Raw genomic sequence first — 14924 nt, forward strand, 5'->3', positions numbered from 1 at the left:
GGGTTTCCAAACAATCGGGAACTTGTTGATCAATCACTGATCAGTGGAAGTGACCTGGATGTTTGATAGGATTGCCTGAGTAACCTTCAGCCCTCCATTGATCTCTGGCAACTCTTTGCTTTCCTGAGGAATTGAAAATGAAGCAAAGAGAGACCCCTAGAGTGATGTTGGTGGGAAATGAGGTTGAATCTGAGGCATATGAATCAATCTGAGGTTGAATCAAGTCTACTCTCTAGTGATCAGGGCGTTGAAGTGTAACTCCCCCGCCCTTAGGACATCTGCAGGAGACCGTCAGCTGGCTTCATTGTTCATAACAACCCAGGCCCTTTTAAGTAATGGTAGCTTGGAACAGCCAGTAACAGTAATGTGCAAACATCTGGCCAGTAATCTCATAGATTAAATCACTCCTACTTTTTTCAAAATGAAAGCTGGATCAGCAGGATTATGAGGTGACACAGGACACATCTAGCAACCTTAACTGAGCTTTAGAATCTCGAGGAAGCAAATTTCTTTTGGGCATAAATTCCATCCCTTGTGAACTTGACTCCTATTCCTTCTGGCTGAGGATCAAGGAGGGAACAATGACTGGATTTGAGCAATGTATTCTTGAGGAAGGGAGATGTTCCAGCAATCTTAAAAGACAATCCAGCAATTACCAATTTTTCTTTTTGGAAGAACATTGAGAAAACAGTGGGCGGCAATTTGTCAATTCTGTGAGATAAAGTCAGGAAACGGGAGTTGCTAGTAGTCTTGAAAAATAGTTTTAATGACTTACTTAATATTGGATTAAAATCTTGAAAGTCTGGCAGCCCCCTCCCCTCAATTTATACCTAACCTAATCAAGGTGGAGTTGTCTGAATTTCTTTTTCGATTTCTGCTTTCTACTACCCCAGGACTGAAATACTATTTTTGTAACTTTCCACATTCTCCTGATGTTCTATCGCACAATTAGAGGCCTCTGGAAGAAATAGATTGTCTGGATCCTTGGCACTTGGGGTTTATGCCTAAACAAGGATGCAATCTGCAATTCTCACTCTCACTAGTGTTGGAACATGGAGAGAAGGCGGGAGCACAGCTATCCTTGTGCTGCTGTATCTTTCAGTGGCCTTTGGTGTTGTCAACCAGGGTCCTTCTTGAGGGTTGGAAGTGAGAGACATCATTTGTGGTTGTTTTGTTCCTTCCTGAATGGGCAAGTCTGGGTCAGGGGTTTCAGCAGGGAGAACAAAACCATGGGAATTCCAGTATGGGTGACTAAGGACTTAGTCTTTCCCTCCAGCTTGTTTCTTTGGGGCTTAGGTATCTTAGAGGCCACCTATTCCAGTATATTTTGCTTGCCAAAACTGGGAGAATAGAGTGCCTGCTGAAGTCTCCCCCCCCCAATCAGTGGGAAGCAGCACAGAAATAGGCACTAAAGCAGTTTGCCCCTGACACAAAAGTTATTCCGCCTCTCATGGCCATCCAAGAAGCTGATAAACCCTTATTTTTCCAGAAAGCCTTTGCAGACCGAAATAGCTGGAACAATCATTGTTATGGCTTTATCTACTTACCTATTTCCATTGCAGAACTAAAGTACTTCTTTCTTGTTTACAAACCTCCTTAAACCACCTCAGATGGAGCAGGAGCACCCTCTTCTGAGCAGCCGTGGCTCAGCAGCCACCAACAGAAGAGGCTGCCTTGATTTTGCAGTCTGGCTGTACGAGGACTCGCCTTCTAGAACTCCCTGCAAATCATAGTTCAGCTCCTGTGCCTTCCAAGAGTTCCATGTGACGTCTCCCTGTTCTTTTTCCCCTTGTAGATTGCATTTGAGCTCTCCAAAGTCGAAGAGCCCCACATCCCCATCTGGATCATAATTGGGAGCACGTTAGGTGGTTTCCTGCTGCTAGCACTCCTAGTGCTGGCACTCTGGAAGGTAAGCCTGCAGCCTCTCAGGGTAGGCACGGATGTATTAGGATTAGCTCATCATCAGGATCACTTCGACAACTTTAAGCAAGCTGCCCATTTGAAGGGCCCACTTCAAGAGGCAGAGACTTATTTATTTATTTATTTATTTATTTATTTATTTATTTATTTATTTAGTCGCATTTCTATGCCGCCCAACTCCCAAGGGACTTTGGGCAGTTTACAACAAAGAATAAATTGTTGGGGCCAAGCTTTTCCATGCAACCAGAGTGAACAGAGGAGCCAAAAAACCATAATGCCTTTTGTAATCCTGAATTCACCTTGCCCATATTCCATTACCTTGGCATGACATGGATTGAGTTATACTGGACACCCTTGGGAATACAGTAAAATAGAGATTTAACCTCTCTATCAATAGAAATTTTTCCAAAAGCCTTTTTAATGACAACACGGATTAGGTTTGCATTTTTCTGTATTAATCTACATTAGCAGTTAATTCACACACACACATTTTTCATTATAGCAACAAACTAGCTGGTTCTTTTCTTAGGTAGAAATAACCAGAAAAGTACAAGTAGTCCTTGACTTACAACAGTTCATTTAGTGACTGTTCAAAGTTACAGCACTGAAAAAGTGAGCCTCCCCCTCATTCTAAACAGCACAAAAAGCAAAAACAGTTCTTGCTTCTGGTCCTCCTAGGATTCATTGTGGTTGCTTCTTTTCCTTAATGGAGGTTTTATATTCTGTATAAAGGGTAGAAAATCAGATGCCTTTTTTTCCTTATTTCTTCATTGTTTAATTTTTAAATGTTTGAAATTTTTCACACCATTCTTTAAGCAAAAGTGAAACGTTAACATAGCTTGTATGTCTTAATAGGTAAATTACAGTTGAATTCATGCAGTTTCAATGATTTGTTTGTTAAACAATGGAAAGTTCTAGAGTTGGCAAACTCAGTCAAGGCATGAAATTTACAGAAGATTTTCTGCTTTGTCTTGTATCTCTTTAGCTTGGCTTTTTTCAAAGCGCCACCCGCAAGAGAGATGCCAGCCAGGATCAGACCGCCAAAGATTTGGACTAAGGTTTCCATGGTCCTCAGCATATTTGCCTGGTTTTTTTCTCACAGAGACGTTTCCTTTGCTGCCTAGCCAGCCTCTGTTTGCATTGCTCAGTTTCCCTGTTAGCGGAAAGCAACCCAGCTGCTAAGTGCTATCCTGCAAAGGAGAAGCCTCCACCAGCAAGGTTCTGTTTCCTTCAAACTGGTTCTGTTTCCTTCTGCCTAAGACACTGGAACTATACAATAAGGACAGGGAGAGAGTAGATCCACAAGGAGCAGCTTTCTCTTTTAAATGACCTACTTTGGTCAGAAATTTGATGGAAAAGATGCCAGAAGCCCCTTGGGAAGACCCTCTAATCCTTTCCTTGTCTACGGCACGTGGAAGATTGCTTGGGAGGATACGCTTTTCAGTCTGCATTTTCATTGGGGAAACTTTGCTCCTAAAATAAAAAGAAGTGGAAAGTCTAGAAGATTCACACAGATACTTGAGCTTTCACATTCCTTTGTTCAAGCTGCCAAGGACAAACAAATCAGACAGAAGCATCTACAGTGCCCTTCTTTAAAAACAAATCACGTTGCTATAATAAAATGGTGTTTAATTCCAGATTACTTCGGGACTCACAAATCTTGCCGGACAAAAGTTGATGCTTTCAAATCAGATCTGCACACCTGCTGAGTGCAAATTGGGATCACTAGAACTAAGCGGAGATTAATTTGCAGAGGGGCACAAGTAGCACATTTTTACTGTCAGGTATCTGAAGAGTGAAGAAAATGGATGGAGTTGATCCATAATCATGTTATCAGATTATATTTGCAAGTGTCCCAGTGAAGCCAGATGCCCAATGGTTCTGATGGCCCAGGCCGAGGATACAATGCAGTGGCTTCTGCGTACAGGATCCTTTCCATCCTCAAAGCAAGGAGTACAGAAGTGCTCACGAAGGGAACCCACCAAACAACCCACCAGCTATTTTTCAGTTTTTGTGTGGAAATGATCTTTTTATATGCACTGAACAAATACCCATCATTATAAGCACCTTAATGCAAATCTTCAATCCTCAGCTGTATATACTTATTTAGAAAATGTTTAACTTTCTTATTTTTAAGGTGACTTTAAGAAAACCAGTTTGGAGAATTTTCCCCAAGTTGTTCAATTTCCAAAATCAACGAGTGGGGAAAATTGTAGTATATGTATATACTTCTGTATATTGGAAAGGGTTTAATTGACTATTTTTCTTCTTTTGCATATACTTATTTATGGCAGTGTTAATATTGATAAGTGAAAATGAGGTATTGGTTCAGCTGAATTCAGTAACATAAATTGTACCACTAGGGTTTTTTTTAAAGAATAGGGCAAAAAATTAAACAGTTTTAAAATGTTTAAATATTCTCCTTTGCCTACAGCCACTTTTAATGCAGTATAAATATAACTTTCCCATTGGCTGAATATTACACACTCAGCTCTGACATTCAGTGGAAGAATCTGGTTACTCAACAAGTTAAGAGCTGCGAGAGGCTGAGCAGCTGAAGCCCTCAAAAGCCACCAGGTTTCTTGGCACCCTGGCTAGAGTTGCCCCCAGACATCGTCCGTAATGTGAAAGAAAAGAGGGGGCTATTATATGATGGGAAATAGTCCTATTAATTGCAATAAATTTCACATTTGAGGCATTAAAACAAACAAGAGGACCCTTGACTGACCCTCTCAAAAATCTACTCCCTCATATCAGGCCATTTTAGTGATAAAGTGAGGCTGTTGCTTTCACAGGTGGTGGTGTAGAGGCAGGCAAGAAGTCTCTTTAGAAGAAGAAACAAAATGGGCTCTTAAGATCAACTGTTATTATTTTATTTTTTTAATTTGCTTTGTGGAGGTGGTAGTGTTTTCTTCTTCAAGAAAATCTAGAAATATTTCAAATAAATTCCAATTGGATAGATATTCTGCCTACATTATGGATTGTATACTTGAATACTGTTTATTTCTGCCATGGTGTTTCTCATTCTTCAGCCCGATATGTTTTTGCTGCTTCCTTTGATTGCTGGAATATTTTAAGCCTGAACAAGCAACTGCCTTAAAAGCTTGAGGTGGCTAATATCTCATTTTATACCAAAATCCCAGTCCTGGCCTTAGGATGGATCCTGACAGACTTGAACACTGGACCCTATCTAACAAAGTGAAATTCAATGTAGAGAAAATAAAGTCTTACACTTAGGGAAGAAAAACCAAATGTACACATATAGACTGGGTGAAACCAGGCTTAATAGCAGTGACTGTGAGAGGGATCTTGGAGTCCTAGTGGACAACCAATTAAAAAGGAGCCAACAGTGTGCGGCAGCAGCAAAAAATGCCAATGCAATCCTAAATTGCATCAACAGAGGGATTCAATCAAGATCATGAGAAATACTAATATCACTCAATAAAGCTTTAGTAAGGCCACACCTAGAATACTGTATCCAGTTTTGATCACACCATGTTCTGTTTTAGGAAGACATATAAAATATTATTGAAACAAACAGTAGTCTATAGTTGATTGTAAGCCATTTACTTTTCCTGTGGAACTGAAGGGCAAAGGATATCAGACATCTCAATTTTAGCCTATCAGCTCACACAAAGTTCATTGCTTGCACCGCTTTTTTCCGAATCTAATCTGTTCAATGAAATTTCTTGGGACAAACCCTGGTATTATGTTCATTCCAAGCCTTTTACTTGTGCTTAAAAGAAACACAATAATTAGAGTTAATTAAATTAGACCAAAATCAAAAATAACCATGTATGTATTTATAAAATTTTAACCCAGTTTTCATTGTTCAAAATAAACACCTTGGCCAGGCTTTCCAAGACACACTATAAAAGTAGGACTACACATTGACAGTTTTCAGTTTGCATCGTTATGGCTTTGAAGAACTGAAGTTTCTGAGGTGCTCTGTAATAATACACAACTAACAAATTGCAGCATGAGGACAAGCCAACAAATTTCACATCATCTGATGGGATTATTTGCTTCAAGCATCATTTGGTAAGCTACAATGGCATGTTTAAAAAATACTGTAATTTATAAATAATAATCATTGCTTTCATTAAAAAAAAACACAGCCAAAAGCACAGGTATTATAGTTGAATTCTAGAGTTGGAAGAGGTCTTTGAGGCCCAGACCTTGCTCCATGCAGGCATCTACTGGGTATTCTTCAAAATCATATTTCCCTGCCCTGGATTAACACACACTTGCCATTCTTAGACAATTTAGGATTTACAAAGCAATTGTTGCAACCTACAAAGTTGTGGATTAACAGGGAAGAAGGCAGGCACAACAATCAGAAGTAGAGGCAATGCATGTATTTTACAATATTTGGCATCTATTTGAAAAATGGAAAGTTTATATGCAATGGGCAGAATCCCACCTGAAAAATATTATGCCCTTACTGATGTCAAAGAGGCAGCAGTAACAGATCATCTTTGCAACGTGAGAAATTAGAATTAAGACCTGGTTTCACATTCAAGATTTTATTTGTAGTACAAACACATACACCTGTGCCCAGAATGACTTTCCCCGAATAGAACTGACCCATTTTTTAAAAATGACAGCAGACCATTCTTCCACATTTTGACAAAGTGACATTTAAAATAATGGCAAGTGCTTCCAAAGACCTGTCAAAACTCCAGCTCTAGGCTGCTGGCATTTCTGCTAAAGAGATGCTTTCCCAGGTCAAACATTTTTTCACACAATCAAGTTACTACAAAGAATTAACAAGATGGCCTTGGGAGGGAGGCATTTTGTGTGGGGACGGGGGGCGGGGCGGGGGGAGAGCCTAAATGGAGCCATGATCAATAGACTGAAAACACAACATTATTTTCAGGGCAGGACAACGTCAATTATTCTTCCCTGATCCTTCCTGCTACAATTTTCAAATATTATTTCTAAAAAAATATGAGCTCATCTTTTGAAAAAATCCTTGCTTGCCAGCTAGTTGGAAGATAGTAGGAAAATGTATTTCAGATAAAATTCTAGGTGAGGGGTCTATCCAAAACCACCACGCTTACCCATACACACATAAATACCCACAGCATTTTTGTATGTCACTCGACTGAAAAAATACTTCTGCATAAAGAACTAAGTTGGAAGAGTTGTGTCAATATCTTTTTTCTAAGAATCAATGAAAAATATACTATCAACAAGCCCATTCTCTTCTCTGAATTTCTGTCTCATGGGAAATAATCGGTTATTTTCATTTCATTGCAAGCAGAAATGAGAAACAAAAGTTGCCTATATCAGTGGGAATGGAAAAACGTAAAAAAAAAATAGGCTGGTGAAGAATACATTTCCCTGGATTGTGTTATATGTATCAATAAAATCCCAGCAATAATTCTCACCTCCATCTGACACCCCCCACCTCCCACCCCCACTGGATGACTCCCCAGACTGCTGCATAGGTACGTAACTGGCTCGATCTATCAAATGCAAAACACTTGGCAGATAGCTGCTTAAAGCATTCTCGGCTGTCAATGGTGAAACCCGTGTGCATCAGAGTACTGTATCAAAACATTTTACCCTTGTTCTACTTTAGAGTTTGCTTTGTTCTCCTTGAAGGGAAAAAGACCCCATTTCTCCTGCCACCAGGTGACCTATTTGGAAATCAAAGCAAAATATCAAAGAGCCGACTGGCGTCTATTCACACCTGGAAAAAAATGGGGAAAGGAAAGGAGGTCCAGACTCTCTGCCTGACATTTTATTTGACCCTTCACAGAGGGAAAGTGAGATATCACCATCTAGATGCGGCTAGTGGAATTCTACAAATTCTTCCAACGCCTTGGGGATCTGATTGTGATAACTGATATGATGAACCCGCACAGCTCGAGCAGCCAGGCACTTCAGGCTCAGTTTCATTTGAGTCTTCAAGAGGATTTCAGACACCCCCGTCGTACTTTTGTCGAGGGGAGTTTTTTTCTGTTTGTTTGTCATATCGGTATGAGCACCGGCCTCAACCAAGCTGATGATGATAGAATGCAAGGTCAAAAAGTCACTAATGGGCCTGTTGTACTGGACTATGACGTGCAGCGGAGTGTTGCCCTCGTGGTCCACCGCGTTGACGTCAGCGCCACAGTCCAGAAGGAGCTTGGTGACCAGGGCGTTAGGGAAGCTGCAGACGTCGTTGGTGTGGAAGTCATCCACTGGTGTACCGGAGTTAACAGCGTGGTGCAACAAACTAGACCCATCTCGTGTCCTGGGATCCAGGTGGATTAAGTTATAAATCTGTTTATTAATTCGTGATTGTTCCTCATCCCTACACTGGGTTTTGGTTGAGATGCACACCAAGTACAAGAAGGTGAAGATATTGCATTCATAGTTGTCCATGGCTGTGTGAAGCTCAGCTTCTGGAGAGCTTTTGACCCTGGCCATCCCTTGCTCTATCTCCAGGACGCTACATCTCAAGACGCTCTCAATGTCCTTGGCTTTCACAGGCTCATTCAAGTGTATCATCTGAGAGAAAACTTGAGCGAATCGGAGAAGATCCTTGTGGGTATTCCTACTGCCTCTCTGTCGCAAATGCAAAGCATGGAGCCAGAGCTTAATGCACTGTTCAAACTGCATGTTATCGGCATAAACAGCACCACGGTAAATAATTGGATGCGACACATCGATGTTATCAGAGCCCAAGATCCGCTCACGGACAATGAGGCCCTCCATGTGCAAAGCATCTCGGTCCTGGCGAATGCATTCTAGCTCCTGAGGAGTTCGGCATTCTGTCCGGTTGCCATAGGCTTCTATCTGGGGCAGGATGTCCTTCTCTATAAGGTTCTCGCTATCTCTGTAACGCTCCAGCATGGCTAAATATAAATAATGATAGGTTTTCATGATGTCGTAATTTTCCCGGTCGTTTGCAAAGGAGGCACCCAGGAGTTCCAAAGCTTCGATCCTGCTCTTGCGGTCACAGTCCGCATGTGCCAACAACAGCTCCACAACATCAGCTTTACAGCTCTCCGCAGCGACCTTCAGCGGCGTCATTCCATGGCCGTTCACCATCATGGCAGATTTCCACTTGACCAGCTCTCGGACAATCTCCAAGTGACCCGCCTCAGCTGCGAAGTGCAATGCTGTAGCGCCACAGTGTGCTTTGGCATTAGGATCAGCATGCTGCTCTAGAAGGAAGCGCACCACGTCGACATGGCCCTTGTAAGCAGCGATCATAAGGCAAGTGTTGTCATACTTGTTAGCGATGCTGATGTTGGCATTGTTCTCCACAAGGTACTTGACGATGTCCAGCCTGCCGTCAAAGCAGGCAGCCCGCAGAGGGGTGGAATTGGTCACGGTAGTGTGGTTAACATTCGCTCCATGGCTTACCAAAAGCTTGACAACTTCGAAGTGGCCAGCCCCAGCTGCACACCACAGCGCCGTGGCTCCATCAATGACATAACTATGGAAAAAGAAGAGAGAGAAAATGTGTACAACAGCCGTAATTTTAGCACAGGCTTAAAAATAAATCCATGAGAAATAAGTGATAAGAGTTTCTCTGTTCAGAGAGACAATTCAGGAGGAGGGAGAGTGCAAAGGACGGGTATTAAATGAAAGACCAAGGATAGCAAGATTGTGCTTTTGATAGGCACAATCACAGGGCAGCTATATACAGTAAGTTCTGTACATTGGAGAATACAAGGCTAGTTTTAAAAGTGCAATTTCACACAACAGTGAAACAGTCTAATCCATAAATAGGCCAGCTGGTAGGAGCTATTTGCCAGCAACATTGGCAGTTTACAAGATACAACCATGGCATACAACAGAGATACTAAAGAGCACTACACCTACTTTGAATAGCGGAATGATAATAACTGATCAAAAACACAAGCACATTCTAATAGATCAGCTGTGATCCTTAAGTATGTTCTCTTATAAGGCATGCATGCCTCTGGATGGAAAACCCCCAACATTCTGAGAAATGTCACCAAAGTTTAAGCAAATGCATGCATAAAAAGTTCTTGGGGGGAGGGGAAGACGTCTACTTGTAAAAGTCGAGGTGGCGCAGTGGTTAGAGTGCAGTAACGCAGCTACTTCAGCTGACTGCTAGTTCAGCAGATCAGCGGATCAAATCTCACCGGCTCAAGGTTGACTCAGCCTTCCATCCTTCCGAGGTGGGTAAAATGAGGACCCAGATTGTTGGGGACAATATGCTATTTAGTATACTGTCTTTGGTGTAAGCCGCCCAGAGTCCTCGGAGAGTGGGCAGCATAGAAATATGACTAATAAATAAATAAATAAATAAATAAATACTCATCTCACTTTGCTTAAAAGGGTGGTAGCAATTTAGTTAGCCTCCTCAATTGCATTTATCATCTCAGGAAAACTCCATGATATAAACCAGGGAGATAAGTTCATTTATTGAAGGGATGCCACAGTACAGCTTTTCATGTAGTGAAACAAAGGGAACTAGTAAATCCAAAGTATGTTAACCAACTGAACATAAGTTTATTACACACAAAAAAAATAATAATAACGAAGAAGTGGAACTAGCAGAATTTAAATGAAGCTACTCTGTTTTGTTTTTTATTAATATTTGTTTAATTAAATAACAACCAAATGTATCTGGAATTCTTAGGAGAGGCAACTATGCCTCCATGTCACCTTTTCACAGGAGGTCTCACCTCACGCTCCTCTCCCACCCTTTCTGGGATAGTAGGTGAGTGGAGGGAAGTTACTGGAAGGGAGTTTAAAAACAACTGGCAACTTCCTGGACCAGTGAAGCACTTGGGTTCCAAGGCTGCTTAAAGGAAAGAAAAAACCGGAGCCTAAAAGTTATTTATTCCAGGCTGAGATGAGGATCCTTTTACAGAACCTACACTATGGCTTCATCCAAATTTGCTTTGCCAGGGAATTGTTGGATATATTTTTTTAAATTCTGCAGCTCTTTGGTTTGCCTCTTCTAACCTGTTGTGGATCTGTTGAGTGCAACAGATGCTTCAGGGAAGCCCCTTCAGTATTCTCTTCTGAAACGCTCCATAGATTCTCAAATAGTTTCTTCTGGATACCAGAAGCGACTGACCGCAAGGTGTCTTTCAAGGATACCCCTGTGAACTAATACGATAATTTAAAAGAGCTCCTTTAACAAGCCTAATGGGATGGAAGCAGAGCAAGTGATGTTTAGCTGCAGGCTCTACCTATCTAGTTCCCAGTCCCAGCACTTAAAATTCAACTTTGACAGCTCTTCAAATTAGAAGTTTTCAGAGGAAGCTAGTGGTCTTCCTGCCTCCAATTAGACAATTTCTGTTGTTTAATTCTCCCTTTTCAAAACAGGGGGAAAAAAGCTTTTGTACTCAAAGATTTTAACATAAAATCACTTTCATTTTATCTAATTAGATGTTTCAACATAACTTCTCCTATCTTACCTAATCCATTTCACCAGGAGCAGAGAGCAAATGGGGTGTCTGGCTGTACTTAGGCCTGCCTAAGCTCCCCTCCTTGGTGGTATGTCCCACAGCTCTCAGCAACCCAACTCTTCAGCGATGTCACAGAAAGAAATTATCAAGTAGATTTGGCCACAAAAAGAGAGAAAGTGCAGAACAAAAACCAAACTAGGAAGTATCAGATAGTTTTTAGTTGAATGTTGTGTAGAAATGTATAGTATATAGGGGGTAGAATAGCTTAATGTTATGTAGAAATGTATAGTACACAGGGGGGAGAATAGAAGGGTAGTAAAGTATGATATAATATAATGTGGATGGATTTCACCTTGGGGAAGTCATGGGAGGAGGGGAGGGTTAGGGAGGGTTAGGGAGGGATGGGGGGGGAAATGGGAAAATTTGTATTTGTAAAACTTTTTCAATAAAAAAAAAAGAAAGGTGGCCAATGATACAGCAGATACTGTGTTTCCCTGAACATACAACCTATCCCGAAAACAAACTCTAGGCCAATTTTCACACCTAATATAAGCCCTACCCAAAAAATAAGCCCTAGTTATGCCCCGCCCACCATTTGGCTGTACAAGGTGGGGTGAGGCGCAAGCCAGGGCGCAGGTGGGGGGATGGACCCCGCACCTGCTTTCCTTAGGACCATTGCAGCCAGGGCTCCCACAACCCGACACCTGTTGCGCCGCTGCCCGACTTCTTCTGCAGCTGCTTCGAGTCGCTTGCGGCCAGATGCCACGTGGCGCATTGCCTGTGCCTCACAGCAGGACGCCGTGAGGCACAGTGCATCGGTGTCGTTGCTCACACGCACAGCACAACACACTACAAAGCCTCCTGCCATGAGCGGCAGCACCAGTGCAATGAGCCACGTGGCATCTGGCCACAAGGGGCTGCAGAAGACAGGCAACAGTGTGACAGGTGCTGGGTCATGGGAGGCCTGGCTGCGATGGTACTAAGGTAAGCAGGTCTCCCGAAAACCTGGTGCTTATTTTAGGGACCAAAATAAGGGGAAAGAGTATGTACATGGGAAATGCTCAGCATTGCACGTTTAAGCAGTTTGTATTTGTCCTTTGGTATGATATGTTTAAATGAACTAAAGAATTTTAGCTTCACTGAAACGAGATCTTCTAAACCAGTAAAATGCCAGCCTGACTGGAAAGAACAGAATAAGAAAATCGAAATGTACCCAAATTCTTTCAGGTGACTGAAAGAATATATGACTGAGAATCTTTAAGCCATTTTTCCAATACTCCCAATACCTCCCCTCTGGAAATACATAAAGAAAGCTCCATACACTAAAAGACCTTCAAGGCTTCCTCATCTCTGCTCACAATTTTCCACCGAAATATAGAGTGGCTAATGTTCAAAGGCTTCATGTCTTTTCTTTTCGCAGTCACTGTAAAAATGTTGGAAACGCCAGTGCTTCTTAATGGGTGGAGCCAATGGTGAAATGTAAAATTTGTTACTACCAGTTCAGTGGGTGTGGCTTGAGGGGGGGAATGTGACTGGGTGGGCATGGCCAACTTTTTAAAAAAAAACTTTTCAAAGCATTTTTTCTACAACCGACAGGTTGTAGAAAAAAATGCTTTGAAAAGCCTCTGATGATCCCAGCTGAGCCGCATGATCATCAGAGGCTTTTTTTTTTTAGTTTTAAAAGCATTTTTTCGGCCGAAGAGGTTGTAGAAAAAATGCTTTTAAAAGAAAAAAGAAAAAAAAAGCCTCTGATTGTGCGGCTCAGCTGGGCATGGTGGGGGGTCTCAGGGATTTTTGCTACCGGTTCTCCAGACCACCTGCCCCCATCGCTACCGGATCGGGCGATCCAGTCCGAACCGGGAGCATTTCACCCCTGGGTGGAGCTCTTTTTCTACAAAACACTAAATGACCTACAAGGTCCCTTCCAACTCTATTAATCTGTTAATTATTGTCCTCATATAATGCAAGGCACAGACTTGATTATGACCGTGAACCGTGATCTGGACTTAGTACATTAGCCTAAATAAGGTGCACTTGAATAGATGCTTAATTTCTCACAGGCTTCTTGCCTTCCCTTGTAGCTTCCCAATTTTCCAACCAACTCCTGCCTTGCAGGAGAGAGAAATCATTCCCGGCAGGTTCAGGGAATGAAAGGAGGAAAATAGCCAGAAATGAGACAGCCGTAGGGTGGCAAATCCTGCACACTTCACCTCCTGTTGCACGCAACTTCTCTCCACACTTCGGGCGAGGAGTCCGCCGGTCTCATCCTAGGCCCCTGCTTCAGAGTTACCCGAAAGGAGCCGCCTCTTCGGCCGGCCTCCTTCTTCCACTGGTGGGAACTGGTGACCGTCGTTGACCGGCAGGGAGGCCCTCCAGGTGGAAGGAAGAGGCCGCCTCACCCTTGACACGCGCAGGCCGCCCCCGAAGGAGCAGCCGGAGCCTCCGGCGGGCGCACCTACCCATCGAAGCGGACGGTGCCGGTCTGCTGCGTCTGCACCCGGTAGTGCTCCAGCAGCAGCCGCACCACCTTGGCGTGGCCGTTGCGCGCGGCGATGATGAGCGGCGTGGAGCGCTGGCCGCCCTGGTGCGTGACGTGGCCCAGCAGGTAGCGGACGTCGCCCTCGGAGCGGTTGAGCAGCAGGGCGGCCAGGGTCAGCACCCGGCCCTCGCTGGCCGCCTTGTAGACGTAGCCGGCCAGGCTCTCCATGGCCGCCTGCTCCTGCGGGGACCGCCACCGCGCCCCGACGGCCTCCCCCGGAGGGGCCGGGGCCGGCCGGGGCTCCTCCCGCTCTGCCCCCTCCGTGGCTCCGCAGCGGGCGCGGGCATGCGGGCCGGCCCCCTTGGGGTCCGCGGGGGCGCCGGCGCTCCTCGTCGTCCCGCCGCTCCCGTCGCCCACCATGCGCGGCCGCTCAGACGGGCCCCATGGCCGCCCGTGTCCTCGTCTGCCGGGCAGCGCTCCTCCCGGGAAGGGGCCCTCGGGGCGCAGCGGCCGCCCGGCCGCCCGGCCTCCCCCCCGGCCGCGATCCTGCAGGAGCCCCGCGGAGGGCGGGCGCGGGCGGCGGCGGCGGCGGCACCCGGAGGAGCTGCGAAGGGCCGAGCCGCGGAGGCCTTCCCGGAGCGCCCAGGAAGGAGGACGGGACGCTTCCTGGCATGCTACGGGTACCCGGAAGGGTCGCGGCGCTGTCGCTGCGGAGGGGCGGGGTTGGTGGCTACGGGCTACGGAACGTCGGAAGCGCCCTTCCGAGCGTCCAATCGGCGTCAGTTGTTCTTAGCGCCCAAGCGTGGTCCCGGAACCGAAAGCCGCTGTCCAGTCCTCTGCAAAACCAATCCGTCCTGGAAACCGCTGCTCAGACGAAGTGAGTTCCGGAGCCCGAATGGTCCTGGCTGCTGAGCGGTGCAGGTGTCTCCGGTCCTGCCTGGCCCTGTTTCCTTCGGGGGGAGCGGCAGGATGGCGACGTGGATGGAGCCATTGGCACGCTGGGCTCCCTCCCGCGCCAAGCCATGATTTGTGTTAAACCACAATTCTTCGATTGAAAACTACCCTAGGAACCGATGGGTTTTGGTCGAGCGGTGCAAGCTCAGCTGTCAAAATCTCTTTTCAGGCTCTTGACGGGC

General features: G+C 44.7%; 2 protein-coding genes across 4 annotated transcripts in view; one reads left to right on the plus strand and one right to left on the minus strand.

The window, feature by feature from the left end:
- Positions 1-4883, plus strand: part of ITGA11 (integrin subunit alpha 11) — a 121494-nt gene extending 116611 nt beyond the window's left edge. For both annotated transcript variants that reach the window (XM_034435488.3, XM_087877910.1), the window contains exons 29-30: positions 1796-1909; positions 2906-4883. In XM_034435488.3, coding sequence (XP_034291379.2) covers positions 1796-1909; positions 2906-2977 — 186 coding nt within the window. In that variant the 3' untranslated portion in view covers positions 2978-4883. The remainder of the gene's footprint in view (positions 1-1795; positions 1910-2905) is intronic.
- Positions 4884-7654: 2771 nt separating this feature from the next.
- On the minus strand, positions 7655-14542 carry FEM1B (fem-1 homolog B). Of its 2 annotated transcripts, none has more exons than XM_034435486.3 (2): positions 13769-14542; positions 7655-9355 (listed from the first exon to the last, which is right to left on the minus strand). In XM_034435486.3, exons 1-2 carry the CDS (start codon positions 14206-14208, stop codon positions 7720-7722), a joined length of 2076 nt encoding a protein of 691 aa, XP_034291377.2. In that variant the 5' UTR covers positions 14209-14542; the 3' UTR covers positions 7655-7719. The 2 variants fall into 2 exon arrangements, with proteins under 2 accessions (XP_034291377.2, XP_034291378.2); XM_034435487.3 differs by lacking the exon at positions 13769-14542 and adding an exon at positions 13520-13671.
- Positions 14543-14924: the final 382 nt, after the last annotated feature.

The sequence above is a fragment of the Pantherophis guttatus genome, chromosome 13 (assembly GCF_059756535.1).
Source record: "Pantherophis guttatus breed Tessera chromosome 13, ASM5975653v1, whole genome shotgun sequence".
In the NCBI taxonomy this organism is placed as follows: domain Eukaryota; kingdom Metazoa; phylum Chordata; class Lepidosauria; order Squamata; family Colubridae; genus Pantherophis; species Pantherophis guttatus.

Excerpts from the sequence above, each read along its gene's own strand:
- FEM1B (XM_034435486.3), bottom strand. The coding sequence starts at position 14,208 with ATGGTGGGCGACGGGAGCGGCGGGACGACGAGGAGCGCCGGCGCCCCC. Across the intron at positions 9,356-13,768 it reads GGCACCGTCCGCTTCGATGG|TTATGTCATTGATGGAGCCA; the intron begins GTAGGTGCGCCC and ends CTTTTTCCATAG.